This window comes from Chrysoperla carnea, chromosome 4 (assembly GCF_905475395.1).
Source record: "Chrysoperla carnea chromosome 4, inChrCarn1.1, whole genome shotgun sequence".
NCBI classification, from domain to species: Eukaryota; Metazoa; Arthropoda; class Insecta; order Neuroptera; family Chrysopidae; genus Chrysoperla; species Chrysoperla carnea.
Genome location: NC_058340.1, coordinates 68,897,106 through 68,911,125, shown reverse-complemented (window position 1 = coordinate 68,911,125; position 14,020 = coordinate 68,897,106). Strand labels below are relative to the sequence as shown.

The window sequence follows — 14,020 nt, the reverse complement described above, 5'->3', positions numbered from 1 at the left end:
CAAGTCATGGAACACCTTGTATATATTTCTTATATTACGTGACATATAACCATGCTTTTACAATTGTAAAATGTCAGTTCGATGCTGTTTTGTTTTGTTTTTCTGCTTCAGCTTTGTATTTACTTTTTGTGAAAACTGGTTTTTTTCCAGGAGTAACACGTCGAGATGGGAATCATTCTTAAAATCCAGACCAATAAATTTCTGGATAAAATTTGTAGATTCATTAAGAGAGCAAATGAGCACATGATGAGAGTACAGACGAGTTTCGATAATCGAGACTCAATAAAAACCAGAGGTGTTCCGAGTATTGAAATTATTTGCAAAAATTCATTATAAATACAATAAAACATTGCAAAAACAGCATTAGAATGTATGTATCTAAGCGAGACTGAACACAACATAGTTGGGTTTTTAGAATCATAATAATGAATCTTTTAAGATGTATATACAAACAAACAATACTATTTTTGATAGAGCGGTGCCGAAAATGCGGGCAATCAAAAAGTGGACGATTGCGGCTAGGTACTGGATTTTCTCGATGAGCGACTGATCGAAACTGTACTGTATTAAAGACCTTAGAAGATAATGTACAATTTTTATCTTGAGTTTTCGAGATAAATACAATAGATTTCCGTCGGGGAAATTAAAAAAAAATTATATTACAGTAATAATTTTCCTAAGTTGTACATTTTCCGTTTAGTTGTATGTTGTTGAGTGGAAAAATGCTGCTATGGTCTTGTCAGGTTTATTTCTTATACCTCTACACAGAGATACCGGTAATTTTCAGGTATTAAACAGTGATTTGGGTATTTTTCGTAAGATCACTATTTACATGTGGCGTAAGGGCGCAAATTAGGACAAAACTTTGATGTACATATTCTCCAAAACTATAAAAGATAAATTGGTAGAACATAGTCAGTCTGGTACTGAAGTCGTGTGAGTGCGATCCCTGTAGTCCACAAGACTTACTTCGAAGAGGGGGAAAAAACATTAAAAAAAAGGTCTTGTTAGCCTTCATAGATTATTCTTCGAACATGTACTGCAGCTTATGCTGGAACGATCATTATCTCCATAGATAAATTATGAGTTTTATCCACTTTTCAGATTCTGTTTATTCAGTTTTTTTCCAGTTTTTTATTATCATTAAAAAACGGCTCAACTAATTCTGCTGAAAACTCTTTCGGTTCTTAAATACGCGATAACGCGTCGAATAAGCCCAGTGTTAATGCTGTAACTGGTTCGCGAGATAATCACACACACACACACACACAGGCATCACATTGAAAAGGTTTGATTCGGAAATTGCGGCCTTGAAACCGTAGAAATATATAACACTGAAGATTTTCAAAATCGGCCCCATTACATTAACTTCCTCTGGACAGTTAATAAGCAGCTGAAAAATTGACAGGTAGCTTCAAGAAGCAATCTTGTGAAAAATTGTCGAAAACGACAAAAAATTATTTAACCAATTTTCGATAACTAAAACTAATTTTGGTCGAAAGACAGCCTTAACTGTGTTTTTTAAACTCTTCTTAATGAATTAAAGTAATGTAAGAACTGACATTCATTTAATTTTTAGTTAAACAGTATATGGAAGTTGTGTGGCGTTTGTAATAAACCTTCGAAGTAAATTTTATAACTATAAAATTTTAAGTACAATAGCTTTTTACAATTAAAATATATGTTTTATGATTTAAAAAAAACAAGTAACGTTTCGTTTGTAATTTAATCGTGTGGTTTTCCATCTTAGCCTGAAGCTTACGATGTAGTTTCAGTTTTTATTCAGAATATTACTTATTAAATGAGACAATATCCTAATCATTTTTCGAGATATTGTACAAGCATCGAACAGAAAAGTTTTAGTTTTAATTAAAAAAAGAAATCATTTCAGAAATTTGATTTTATTGAAATTTTCTTAGCCAAATTCAACGATAATCCTCATATTCTGGTAACAAATATTCGGCAAAGACGGTATTTTACCATGAGCAACTATTCTAGATTGTTTTTTCGCAGCGATTTTTGAGGAACAGGAAAAATATATAATTCTTTCCGAAAATCTTATAAGACTTTAAGAACATTTTCATTGTACATGCGAATGGAAGGGCTTCCATTCCAGTTAATCTGTTTAAAATTCTAATTGGCTCCGTCATCGAATGTTTAACTACAGTCCTATTACTATATGAATGTGGCCGTGATTAAAAACTAGTAGAAAAATATTTCACGAAATAAAAATAATTTTAATTAAATTCCATTTTAAAAACAGCGCAGCAAACAAAGTAATAGAGTTAACTAATAGGTAATTATGTAATACGATTATTAAATAACTTAAATAATTAGACACGTCTGTCTGTTTATCGAACAGCGAACGTATAAACTACAAACTACTAACTATTTTAAAGACATTTATAAGATTTTTCTATACGTGGAAAGTTATCTAGATATTCTCTTTTTGTAGTGAAAATTTCCTTAGGCGCGTTGAGTACTTTTTGGGTGAACAAAAATAATGGAACACGCGTCATCGTCACGCTCAGTACATGCTACATTGAAAACAACGATCATTAAAGATCACATTGAAAACATTCGATCACTGAAGCTAAGTAACACTGAGCACCCTTAGTTCTAGGATGGATGACCGCTCGAAAACACTTGATTTTTACACACGTTAATAATCTATGGTAAGGCAATTCTACGTAAAATTTCTTTTTTTGTGTTACTCTTGGCTTCTAGTTAATAATTTGAAGGTTTTCTTTTTAACCATATTCAAATATGTATTACAGGTAAAATGATCCCCTTTATACAGGTTAAAATGATCCCTATTCTATGTGTCAAATTATAATAGGTAAAATGATCTCTCGGTTGATTTAAGATAATTTCCAGTGATTTTGATCCAAAAAAGATAAGCTTTTAATTTACACATCATTTTTAATCATACCAGCACATATTCTGTAGATTCTAAGGAAGCGGCAACCTACACGCTTTTACGTTTTCATTCTCCATGCAAACAATTTCGATGTATAGAGCCTTTTCCCCTAAACATTTTCAACATGGGCGTATTTCATTTTCTACAGTTCATTCTTAAACAAATGTATTAATATGGTTTACCTTCACAACTTCATCGTGTATAAACCTACTTTTTATATATTTTTAAAAACATTACGTTCAAAACTAGATGTTTAACTTGAACAAGTTAAACAGTAGTTTGCAATTAAATGAAACCGTATATATCTATTCGTTGTAACTATTTTACTATTATTTATTTACTAGCTGTGAACTACCCGCTTCACGGAGAAACTTCAATTTTATTTCTCTTACTTCTTGTAAGGATAGCTGTATCCTGCCACGCTTCGCTGTGGGACATTATAGTTGCATAGAAATAGATGAGAAGTAAATTTTATGAAATTCTTTAAACCCTCGATAAAAGAGTTAATAATAATAATAGTCATAACTTTTAAACGGCTGAACTGACTTTCATGTATCTTACAGTTGTTTAATAAACACATCATGCCTTTTTATTTGATATCAGACTTGGATATATTTGAAAATATTTGATTGTTCATCCCCTGCGTCATCCCTCCCTCACGCCCCACGTTTCCACCCCCCGAAGGCTAAAAATAGATAAAAACAATCCTTGAAGATGGTTGTATATTATGCGAAAAGCTTTATCGATGCAAAACTTAAAGCACTTTATCGATGCAAAACTTCAAATTTTTAAAGCACACCCCTTTCAACTCTTATTTCAATCCCCTTTTTGCTCTAGACCAGGGCTTCTTAAACTATGGGTCGCGACCCCATTTGGGGTCGCGTAGCAAAATTCTGGGGTCGCGAGAGGTAAAAATATAATTTAACAGAAAATGTTTTTTAATTTGTAAAATTATTTTTATAAAGATAAAATAACAATTATCGTAGATAAATATATCATAAAATCTTCTAGTTCGGAAAGATTATTTGTACCTGCATTTCTATTAAGAGTATTATAATAACTTGAATAACATTTACTATGAATTATGAAATGTTATTGGAATTAATAAAAAATATAAATTTATTTTTGTCAATCTCTAAAAGCCGAAATAATCCCGAGAAATATTATTGCTGAAGAAACAGCTTTAACACATATTAAATCCCAATATCGTTCAGCGATAAAAAATGTTGAAGAGGTTTACGTCCAGCAGTTTCAAACATTCCACCAAGATTTGATTTGTTATGCAATAAAAAACAGGCACATCCATCTCATTAAATTTTTATACTTTAATTTAATACTTACCACGCAACTACTTGAATATATTCGAGAGAATTAAGACGGTCAGAATCCACTTTTATTTTTGAAACTATAATAAATACAATTTTAGAATTTTTTGTGCAATTTTTAATTTTAGATTTTTGTATGTTCCAAAACGAATTCTAAACTTATATATTTTCATATGTATATGTATATTGTTACATAATAAATAAATCATCAAAAAATATTAATTTATTTTTCTTTTATATTTGTATGGGGTCGTCAAGAAACTCGCAATCATAAATGGGGTCGTGAATTACAAAAGTTTAAGAAGCCCTGCTCTAGACGATCTTTATACCAAATTCCATTTAAATTGATTTAGTAGTTTAGGCATGATTGCGTAACAGACAGACAGACTTACTATCGCATTTATAATATAAGTAAGAATTTAGTATTGTACACGTTCCTTCGAAACTTTATATTCTGGGAATCTTTCAACTTATAATGGCAAAGCTTTTTGCAAGAAATATTTCTGCAATAATTATTCTAAAGCTTTATACATATTTTCCATGAAATTACAACAAAAGATTCTTGATTTAATAAAACAAACAAAGTTTTCCAGTTAATTCAGTTGCCTGTAACCGCTTATTGTTGTTATGATTATCCTTGCCTTTATAAATAGAGGTTTCAACATTCTTTCGATGTGCCTACAACGTGAGTTTTAAATTGTCCATAGCACGAAGCGATTGACCATTTTTAGAGATATTGAGGGCAGGAGAAGTGAAGGCTATAGTGCGGTAGTCTGTGTCGGGCATCTAGTCGGGCATTTTCCTTAAATTTGCATCAAAATATAAGAAACCCAAATCTTAAGTATCTTAACTTCGTTATTTTGGATGTATCAAGATACATCCAATTTCGATATACAATTATGGAAGTAAAAGAAAAATAAAAGAATTTTGATAAAAACGAAAAATTTTTGTAATCAGTTTTCTTCAATCAAATCACAAAAAACTTTTCGCACATATACCTACACATAATAATAGTTTCTCTCTAACCCCATTATTTTCCAACCCCTTTTCTTGACTTCACTCTGACAAGTCAATAAAGTGCTTGGATATACGCTTCCTGTTATGTCTGATTTGGGAAGAAAAAAATTATTAATTATTATTGATGAAAATATGAAAAAGTTTTTTTTTTCATATTTTCTGACGGAAAGTTATTGTTATTGTATCTCGAAAATACAAGAACGGATCTGCAATGTTAAATAGACGGAAAAAGGAGGTTTCGAAGAAGGAGTAAACACAAAATTTGAAAATTCTCAGTTAATATTGAAGTTCTAGAGCCCGGCGTAGTATATTTATTAGTCATTTCAGAGCGACTGTAAATTTTAGAAGCTGTTGTTAAAGTCGTGCCTAACAAGGCTTTCTTACGAAATTTTCAAAGCTGAGAACTTCTCTTTCAGGTAATCCGGATAATTTTTAACATAGCAAGCCTCTTATTGATGAATATTCATTCAGAACGAAAAGTGAGATGGCGTAGGACACCCGGTAGGAACTATGTTCCTTTCGCAACAAATTATTTATTATCCAATAACACGAACATTGAAGGAATGAAAATGAAATTGTATTTGATAACATTTTTTTCTAATTTTTCAGTCTTACCATGTTAAAAATTGTCGACTCTGTAGATAACAAAGTAGAACTTAAAAAAATTTATTGGTGTAGATCGATTTTTGTCGTGAAGCCCCAATCTGCTACACAATTCGGGTAAGAAATATAGTTCCAGTAAGAAAAATCTCCGCTTATGCAAAATTTTCATAGAATATTTTTAGGTACAATTTTCGGCAATAACCTCTCAAATTTCCATTTGTTTTGGAAAAACTGTCAAATACTATTCTTAAAATAAAAATATTTATCATAAACAAACGCTTAGAAAATAATTTTTATGGTAAATTATTAAATCATAAAGTTATTAGTCTGACTTCTAATAGTCAAATTCATATCGGCTTGTTTTCTCTTCTGATAATAGAACGAATGAAAAAAAAAAATAGATAAAGTGAAAAAAAGACTTACCAAGTCTACTATTACTGCGTCGTTTTATCTTCAGGGAAATGGTCCGTGATGCGACACACTACAAAAAAAGAAAATTTTTCATTTTACAATTTTCCTCTTTATATTTAATGATATTTTATTTGTACATCAATTTTTTGTGTGTGTGTGCTATTTATAGAGAAATATGCATATAAAAGTTTTCCCGATGTGTGTAGAATTTGTTGTTGTTGTTGTTGTTGTTCAAGTGTTCATATGCTTATTTATGTGTATAAAACCGAATGGTTCCTAAAACTGTTACTGTGTTCGAATGTTCATTGAAATTCCCATCCCTATATATTATAAATGTGAAAGTAAGGATGTTTGTTAGCTTGTTTCTTAAGCTTTCACGTAAAAACTATCGAATGGATTTCAATGAAACTGAACAACAATATAGCTTATACATTAGAATAACACATGAGCTATAATTTATAAATTTATGTTAAAAAATTCTGACATTTTACTGCTCCATCCATGGTCATCATTTTGAACCAAAAATTAAAGATTTCTGTAAAAATTTAAAATAGTAAATGTCAAACAATTCATGGCCATCTTTTTTGATATACTCAATGACTTATGACTATTTTACCGTAAAAAATTGAAAACCGTGTATATATTTTTAGCTGTGTAAAACAATCCATTCGCGTTTTATGGAAGGGGGATAAAGTGAGATCAAGAGAGGTGGAGGCTATAAAATGGTGGTTTTCATTTTTAAGCCCAGTGTAGAAGGCGGGTATCAAGCTAGTATATCATGAATGCGAAAGTGAGTTGTCTTGTTTGTAATGCTTTGATGTAAAAACTATCGAATGGATTTAAATGTAAATTCATAATAATATAGCTCATACATCAGAGTAACACGTAATCTGTAATTTATAAAGATAGCAGTCACCCACTCGCTTCGCTGGACGATTTAAAAAACTACTGAATGGATTTTAATGAAACTGTACAATAATGTAGCTCATGCATCAGAATAAAACACAGACTATAATTTATGATACAGACAAACCTACATTAATTTAAATTAAATAAATAAAGTGTTAGTTTACAATACTCTAAGAATTCTTTTTTACATGGAAAATAGACAAACTAGAATAGATTCTAGATTTCTAAAGAGATAATATTTTATTCTATTAAATAACGAGAAGAATATGTAAATATTCAATATGTTATGTCACGTCACGTTACACCGAGTTTTTTTTTTTCTAGTAAAAACTGCTTGGTTTTTTTTCTACAACAAATGCCTATCTACACATACAACAAGAGATATAAAATATCTTTTTAAAGGAGATGAAATCGATTTTTTTTTTTTAATATCGTTAACGATTTAATATGAATGTTATTGCATGTGCACAATGACAGTAGTTTGAAATATAATATTTACATAGTCATTTACATGTTATTACATTTTGTAATAGATTCATGTGACCTGCATATACAGGATGCTTTTTTAAGTTGACATATGCTTGATACTCGAAAAAAGCTCTTACCGATAAAAGGAAAAATATTGGGTGTGTAGGTCAAAGATCATCCTATAATTGATAATAAATAATCCTTTGGATCATTCTGATCCAAAGTTCTCAAAGGTCACAAAAATTTTTAGCTACTAGTTTTCGAGCTGCTTCTGCTTTTGATCAGATCAACCTGAATAACATTTTAGGGCGCTTTGAAATGGTTTCACAGAAAACCATTTTCCTAGTCATATACTAAAACTGGTGTCCTGGAGAGCTTTTGATTCGAATGACCCAAAGAACATTTTAGAAGAATGATCCAAAGAACATGAACACTTTTCGATTGAAAAACTATGACAGGGATGTTTAAAAATCAATAAAATTTCATCAAAAATATGTCTCATCTGCTTATCAAACCGACCTTATACCGTCTCTCTCTTAGACCAGATGTACTGACTTAATCTGGAATATTACAAATTATTTACAACCTGGTTTCAAGCCAAATTTTTCGGAGAAAAATTATGCGCTCATTTTCGTCTGATAGAGAACGGAATAGATGAAATGACATAGAATTTACCACATTACTCATAAAAATGTAAAAGTAGACTTAAACCCTTACACACTTTGAAAGTTGAATTAAAATTGATTAAAAAACGAAAACGTTATAAACATTCAAAGATTGTTGTCCGTCTCTTTCTTACAAAACAGAGATTTATATGTAATCTCTATAGAGAGGCCGTACAATGACGTCACTATGTTATAACTTCTGCTTTGTTTAATTAGTAGTTTTAAATGTTGCATACTTCAACTTCAAAAATCAACTTCACTTTTCTATCCGTGTTGTGAGAATTATTCACGTGAAGTGATAAAAAATTTAGTCATCATCCCCATTAATTAGAAGACCGGAACACCGAAAAAACGAGTTGTACACACGAAAAAATATCAAAAAAACGCCTATAAACAATTTTGGACCACAGTAAAAAGGTTTTAGCAAGTTTTCGTTACCCTTGACTATAAAATTTTAACGCATCATTTGTGATACTTTCAACAAATTGATAACCTAATACCAACAGTAATCATATAACTTTCATATACATAAAAAGAATATATAAAGAAATGGAAATATGCGATGATCTTTTAGGATATTACGATAACAGCACCATATGCGGTATAAATTGGAAGCTTTTTGTTATATGCTATATACAAATTGATATCCTATAATGCATAAAGTAATTCAATTTTCATTTTTATTCATGACGACGACATGACGAGTTTATGAAATGATATGAACAATTTATATGAAAATTCATCGTTTAAAAGTGTTTTTTCTGAATAAAATATAACAAATATGTTTTTAAGTGGTCTAGCCGTAATTCTTTCCTTATTTTATAGGACTCGTATCAAAAGTACTTTAAATAGATAGTAGAAGTTCAAGAAGATTGCGGTAACTGAGAAAGATTGATACTAGTATTGCAATCTAAAGCCGAAAATTCTCAATTAAATAAAGCTTGACTACTTAGTTTGTTTTCATAGGTAATTTTATTACAAATATGATAAACAAATTACATGATGAACAAAATTAAATCCTAATATTATTTCTTGAGCCTGTTTTTCCCTAAGCGCTACATTTTTAAACCATCTTGAGTGTAATTTTTGTCAGCACCCAGCATAATAAGCTTGAAAATGAGGGGTAAATCATGGAATTTGACAAACGAAAAAGGATCTCGAGAAATCGTATATAAAGTAAGTATTGTTGGTAGTTTCAAACCAAATACAATTTTGAAAAACTCGTAAAAGTTTCTTTAAGACAACCAAGTTTTCCATAGAGAATAATCCGATGTTTTTCATGGATGAAAAACTCCTGAAGTTTTCTTTTAAACTCCATATAATATATTTAAAGTGCACCAATAGTTTGTATCGGATCTGAAGAGAATTGTCTTTTAGAACCATTTTCAAAAAATTCAGATACAATCTGAAAGATTTGAATGGTTGATATGGACCAATCTGAATTCAATCTGAAGCCAAAGATTCTCAATGGGATAAGGCTTAATAAGTATTCTTAATAGTTCCAAAACAATATGGTGATTTGGGAAACTCGTAAATGATTCCTTGTTTCTTTCAGGCATGAGTTTTCCATAGAAACTAATAGACATTCCATATTTTTAAAGACTTTTCATGTTATATAATCAAAGTGTGCCAACAGTTCGTAGCTTATCCCAAGACAATTATTTTTTAGAAGCATTCCCAAAAAATTCAGAAACATTTGAAAGATTTGCATGGCCAAGATGGATCACCTCAAAATCCTCAGCAACTTCCATGACAAATTTCTCGAAAATAACTAGGTCATCTCTCGAGTAATACAATTTTGGTAAAGACAAGCTACAAGTCAAAATGTAGGTAAATAATTCAAATGTGCTCGGTTAAGATTGACTAAGATGCTACAAAGAAGAATCCCCCTTGGAGACCGCCTTGCTAAAGATCCTCCTTGCTAAAGGAATAAAGGAAGTACCCTTGGAACTTGTCAATAACTTTTCTCCAGGAAAATAATTCTAAGGACACATACTACATAGCGAGTACAGCAAAGTCTCGGTAATCAGGACTCAACAAAAACTAAAGGTGTTCCGATTACTGGATTTGTTCCAATTACTAAGATTGTATGGATAAATGCATTTTGAACCATTCGGTAGCATATGCTATCCAAGCTTCTCCATCCATCATATCCATTATTCAAATTTTTGCTAATAATATATGCAAAATGGATGAACGATATTGTACTACGAGTATAGTTTCCCATCTCATCTATACATCCATATTTCATATAGTATAGATATATATTTTTCCAAATAGAACAAAAACAAACTAAAAATTTATCTATTAAAAACGCGCCCCCATATATCCCATTCTACCATACAAACTAACACAAGTAGGCCATTAAAGCATCTACTATCCACTCAACCAGCCTTATCTCCCCGCTAAAATGTATAGCCATATTTAAAATTCATATTTTTTTTGTATTTTATGTATTTTATAACAACAGCTAATATAGATTTATAATTTTCAATTTTAAATGAGGTTTTTATACCATGTATATTAAATATACCAAGGTATATTAAGTTTAGTCCCAAGTTTGTAACGCTTAAAAATATTGAGGATAGGAAAAAAATTTTGGTATAGATTTTCATAGAATCACCTAATTAGTCCATTTCAGATTGTCTATCTGTCTGTCGTCTGTCGTCTGTCTCTCCGTCTGTCATCACGATTACTGAAAAATGAAAAGAGGTATCAAGCTGAAATTTTTATAGCGTGCTGTGGACGTAAAAAGTGAGGTGAAGGTAGGACCCATCTCTCAAACCGTTAGAGATAGAACAACAGTTTAAATGTAAAAAATGTTCCTTATAAAAAACAAAACAACTTTTGTTTGATACATTTTTTCGTAAACATCAGTGTTTACCCGTGAGAGCGCATATTAGACGCAAATTGTAGTATTATATGGGTATATCAGTTATATACGTGTGACGTGTATGTATGTGTAATGTGACAGTATAATCAACACTGTCTATACATGGCATTTCAACAATTACCTCAGTCAATTGTTTGTTTTCACTTGTTTTATTTGCTCTATGTTTTATTTTGAATTTGAATTACTTGTTGATTTTTATTTGGCTCGAAAATAAATTAGTTTTTAAAACTATTCCGAATATATGTAGGTACAATACGTCTCAGAAGTTTATTCGAAGTATAAGTTGGATATAGAAAAATGTTTCAGTCAAAAATTACAATAGGGCATCTTGGAGGGCATTCAAGATCAGTTAAAAGTGGCGTTTCATTGCTCGTAAAAGTTAGGAAAACCGCTTTAAATTATAAATTTATTCCTCATAAAAAGTGCAGCTTTTTGGTTGGAATATGGTAAAGAGTGTTAAAAAATAAAAAATATTAAATGTTGAAAAATCTATATAATTGGGTAAATCTAGCAGATTTTGATAATATATTCGAAAAATTTTTGGAAATGGCTAATTTTTTTTAATAGGTTTCTTTCTTTGTAAAAAAAATACAGAAAAAGAGTTTTCCGATCTCGGAACTATCCGCACGACCTTCTACACGCGGTTTTTATCACTACATTGTTTTCTTTGGTGACGTTTTCATGAATATCTCTGCTTCTATTGATCGGATTGAGACGAATAAACAAAGAATTGTCTGTTAAGAACTTCTGCATCGACCGTGTCTGCTACTCGACCAAAATATAGAGATATGGAACAGAAATCTGGAGTTTTTTGCATATTTGTTTTGCAATATTTCGGCTCATAATCAGATTTTGAAAAAACATCGTTTCGACTCTTCGTAGGGTTTCGATGGTAAGCAAGATTGATGCAGAAATTCGAGAAGCAGAGACCTTGAAAACATTGTTGCCGAAATGCACTTTGGCTCAAGACCTAGAAAAAAGGTTAATAACATCAATCAGGATATTCACATAAGTAGAAGTGCAGAACTGTGTACTAAACACATCTATTTGTAACAAAATTTAAAACTTAAGGCTCTCTAAGAAAGAGTATTTTTTAATTAAAATTCTTTTAGTAAGAACTTTTTTATTTTACTGTCTATAGTTGCAAATTTAAAAACACGGAAATAAAAAATACATTCTAATTTAATAACATTGTAGAACAAAATAAATCTTTTCCAAGCAAAAAAATGTTTTTTTGCTACATAAACATTTCCACGTACTAAAACTACACTCTTAAAAATTTCTATGGTTATTTTACTAAAAAGTTTTCGAACCTGTAACGGCTTAGTAAAAATAATACATATAAGAGAATTATTACAATAATTTAAACATTGCCATAAGGAAATTATATTTTAACAAGCCGTGAATAGAGTCTGGTGCGACCCTTGAGGTCCACACGAAGAACTTTGAAGTATAATAAAAAGTTATAAAAAATTTAAACAAAATAATAACTAGATCGACTCAAAACGACTCGATCGAATTATTTGCATTTCTTTTCAGATCATATTACCGTTAATACGCTTCGATCGGCAACTCAACGAAGTCGATATCATTTTTTGTTCGCGCAATATCGATCAGGATAAAATTTAAGAAAAAGCTCGCCCGGCTCGAAACGACTCGACCAAATGCTATGAATTTTTTTTCGGATTATATTGTTTTTAATACACATTCATCGACACCTCAACGAAGTCGATATCATTTTTGGTTCGTGCGATATTAACGATGAAAAAAATGTCCACGGACGTGCGTACGTACACGCACACATAATTCTTCACCAAGTTGAAAATTTCGATTTCGAAAATCGGACCCATTACAATAACTTCCTGTACTGGAAAGTTAAAAATAGTACCTACTCTTGTTTTGAAATATTACTAAACTTTTTTTTTTATATAATTGTAAAATCTACACTCTTCAAAATTTCCGTGATAGTTTTACTAAAAAGTTTTGGAAACTGTAACGTATAATGTTTATGTTGAGTAAATTTACAATCGTAGTTTGTAAAATTACAAACATTTTGATCAAATAAATTGTTATCTCAGAATAAAAATTAAATAACATTAATTAATTCTTGTAATAATTTAAAAATTTCGTCGGATTTTGAAAATAGTACGCTTGTTTTGTAATATTACTATACTTTTTTCAAATAGTTGGTAAAATTACGAATTTTTCGTACAGTGTAACAGGAATTGTACATACATAAACACAAATTCGTTTCCATATATGATGTACAAACATATATAAAATATATGAAATACTGACCTGATAAAAGTGTGATAATACTTCTGTCCGCGTGGCATCCTCCAGTGACCTCCCATTAACCTCAATAATTTCATCACCCACTTCTAAATTATCTCGATCACCTGGTGACCCTATTCCCCAAAAAAACAAACAAACATAAGATAAACATATTTTTTTTTATAATACTCCCAAAATTTCGACCATTACACCCCACTTACCGTATAATTTGGTTTTTTTATCTTTAGTTTCGACCATGATAATAACGTATCCATTAAGGTCAACCATAATTATGCCGCGAAAAAAAATTTTTCCCGATATATAACCACACAAAAACTTGTTTTTTTTAAACCAAAATTTTTCCTTAATTTTTTTTTTTTGGGTTTGTGCGCGATAAACTATTTTTTGTTTTTTTTAATATATTTTTTTAGAACTAATTTTTTAATTTTTTTTTTACAATTTAATTTAGAATTAATTTAATTTTAATATAATTTTTTCATAAATTTTTCATTTGGAAAATTGTCTCTATGTTAAT

General features: G+C 30.3%; 1 protein-coding gene across 1 annotated transcript in view; it reads right to left on the bottom strand.

Moving 5' to 3' along the window:
- LOC123298997 (protein PALS1) overlaps nucleotides 1-13,817 on the bottom strand; it is a 121,569-nt gene extending 107,752 nt beyond the window's left edge. The window contains exons 1-3 of the mRNA XM_044881103.1: nucleotides 13,707-13,817; nucleotides 13,510-13,619; nucleotides 6,289-6,346 (exon numbers count right to left, since the gene is read on the bottom strand). Coding sequence (XP_044737038.1) covers nucleotides 6,289-6,346; nucleotides 13,510-13,619; nucleotides 13,707-13,773 — 235 coding nt within the window. The 5' untranslated portion in view covers nucleotides 13,774-13,817. The remainder of the gene's footprint in view (nucleotides 1-6,288; nucleotides 6,347-13,509; nucleotides 13,620-13,706) is intronic.
- Nucleotides 13,818-14,020: the final 203 nt, after the last annotated feature.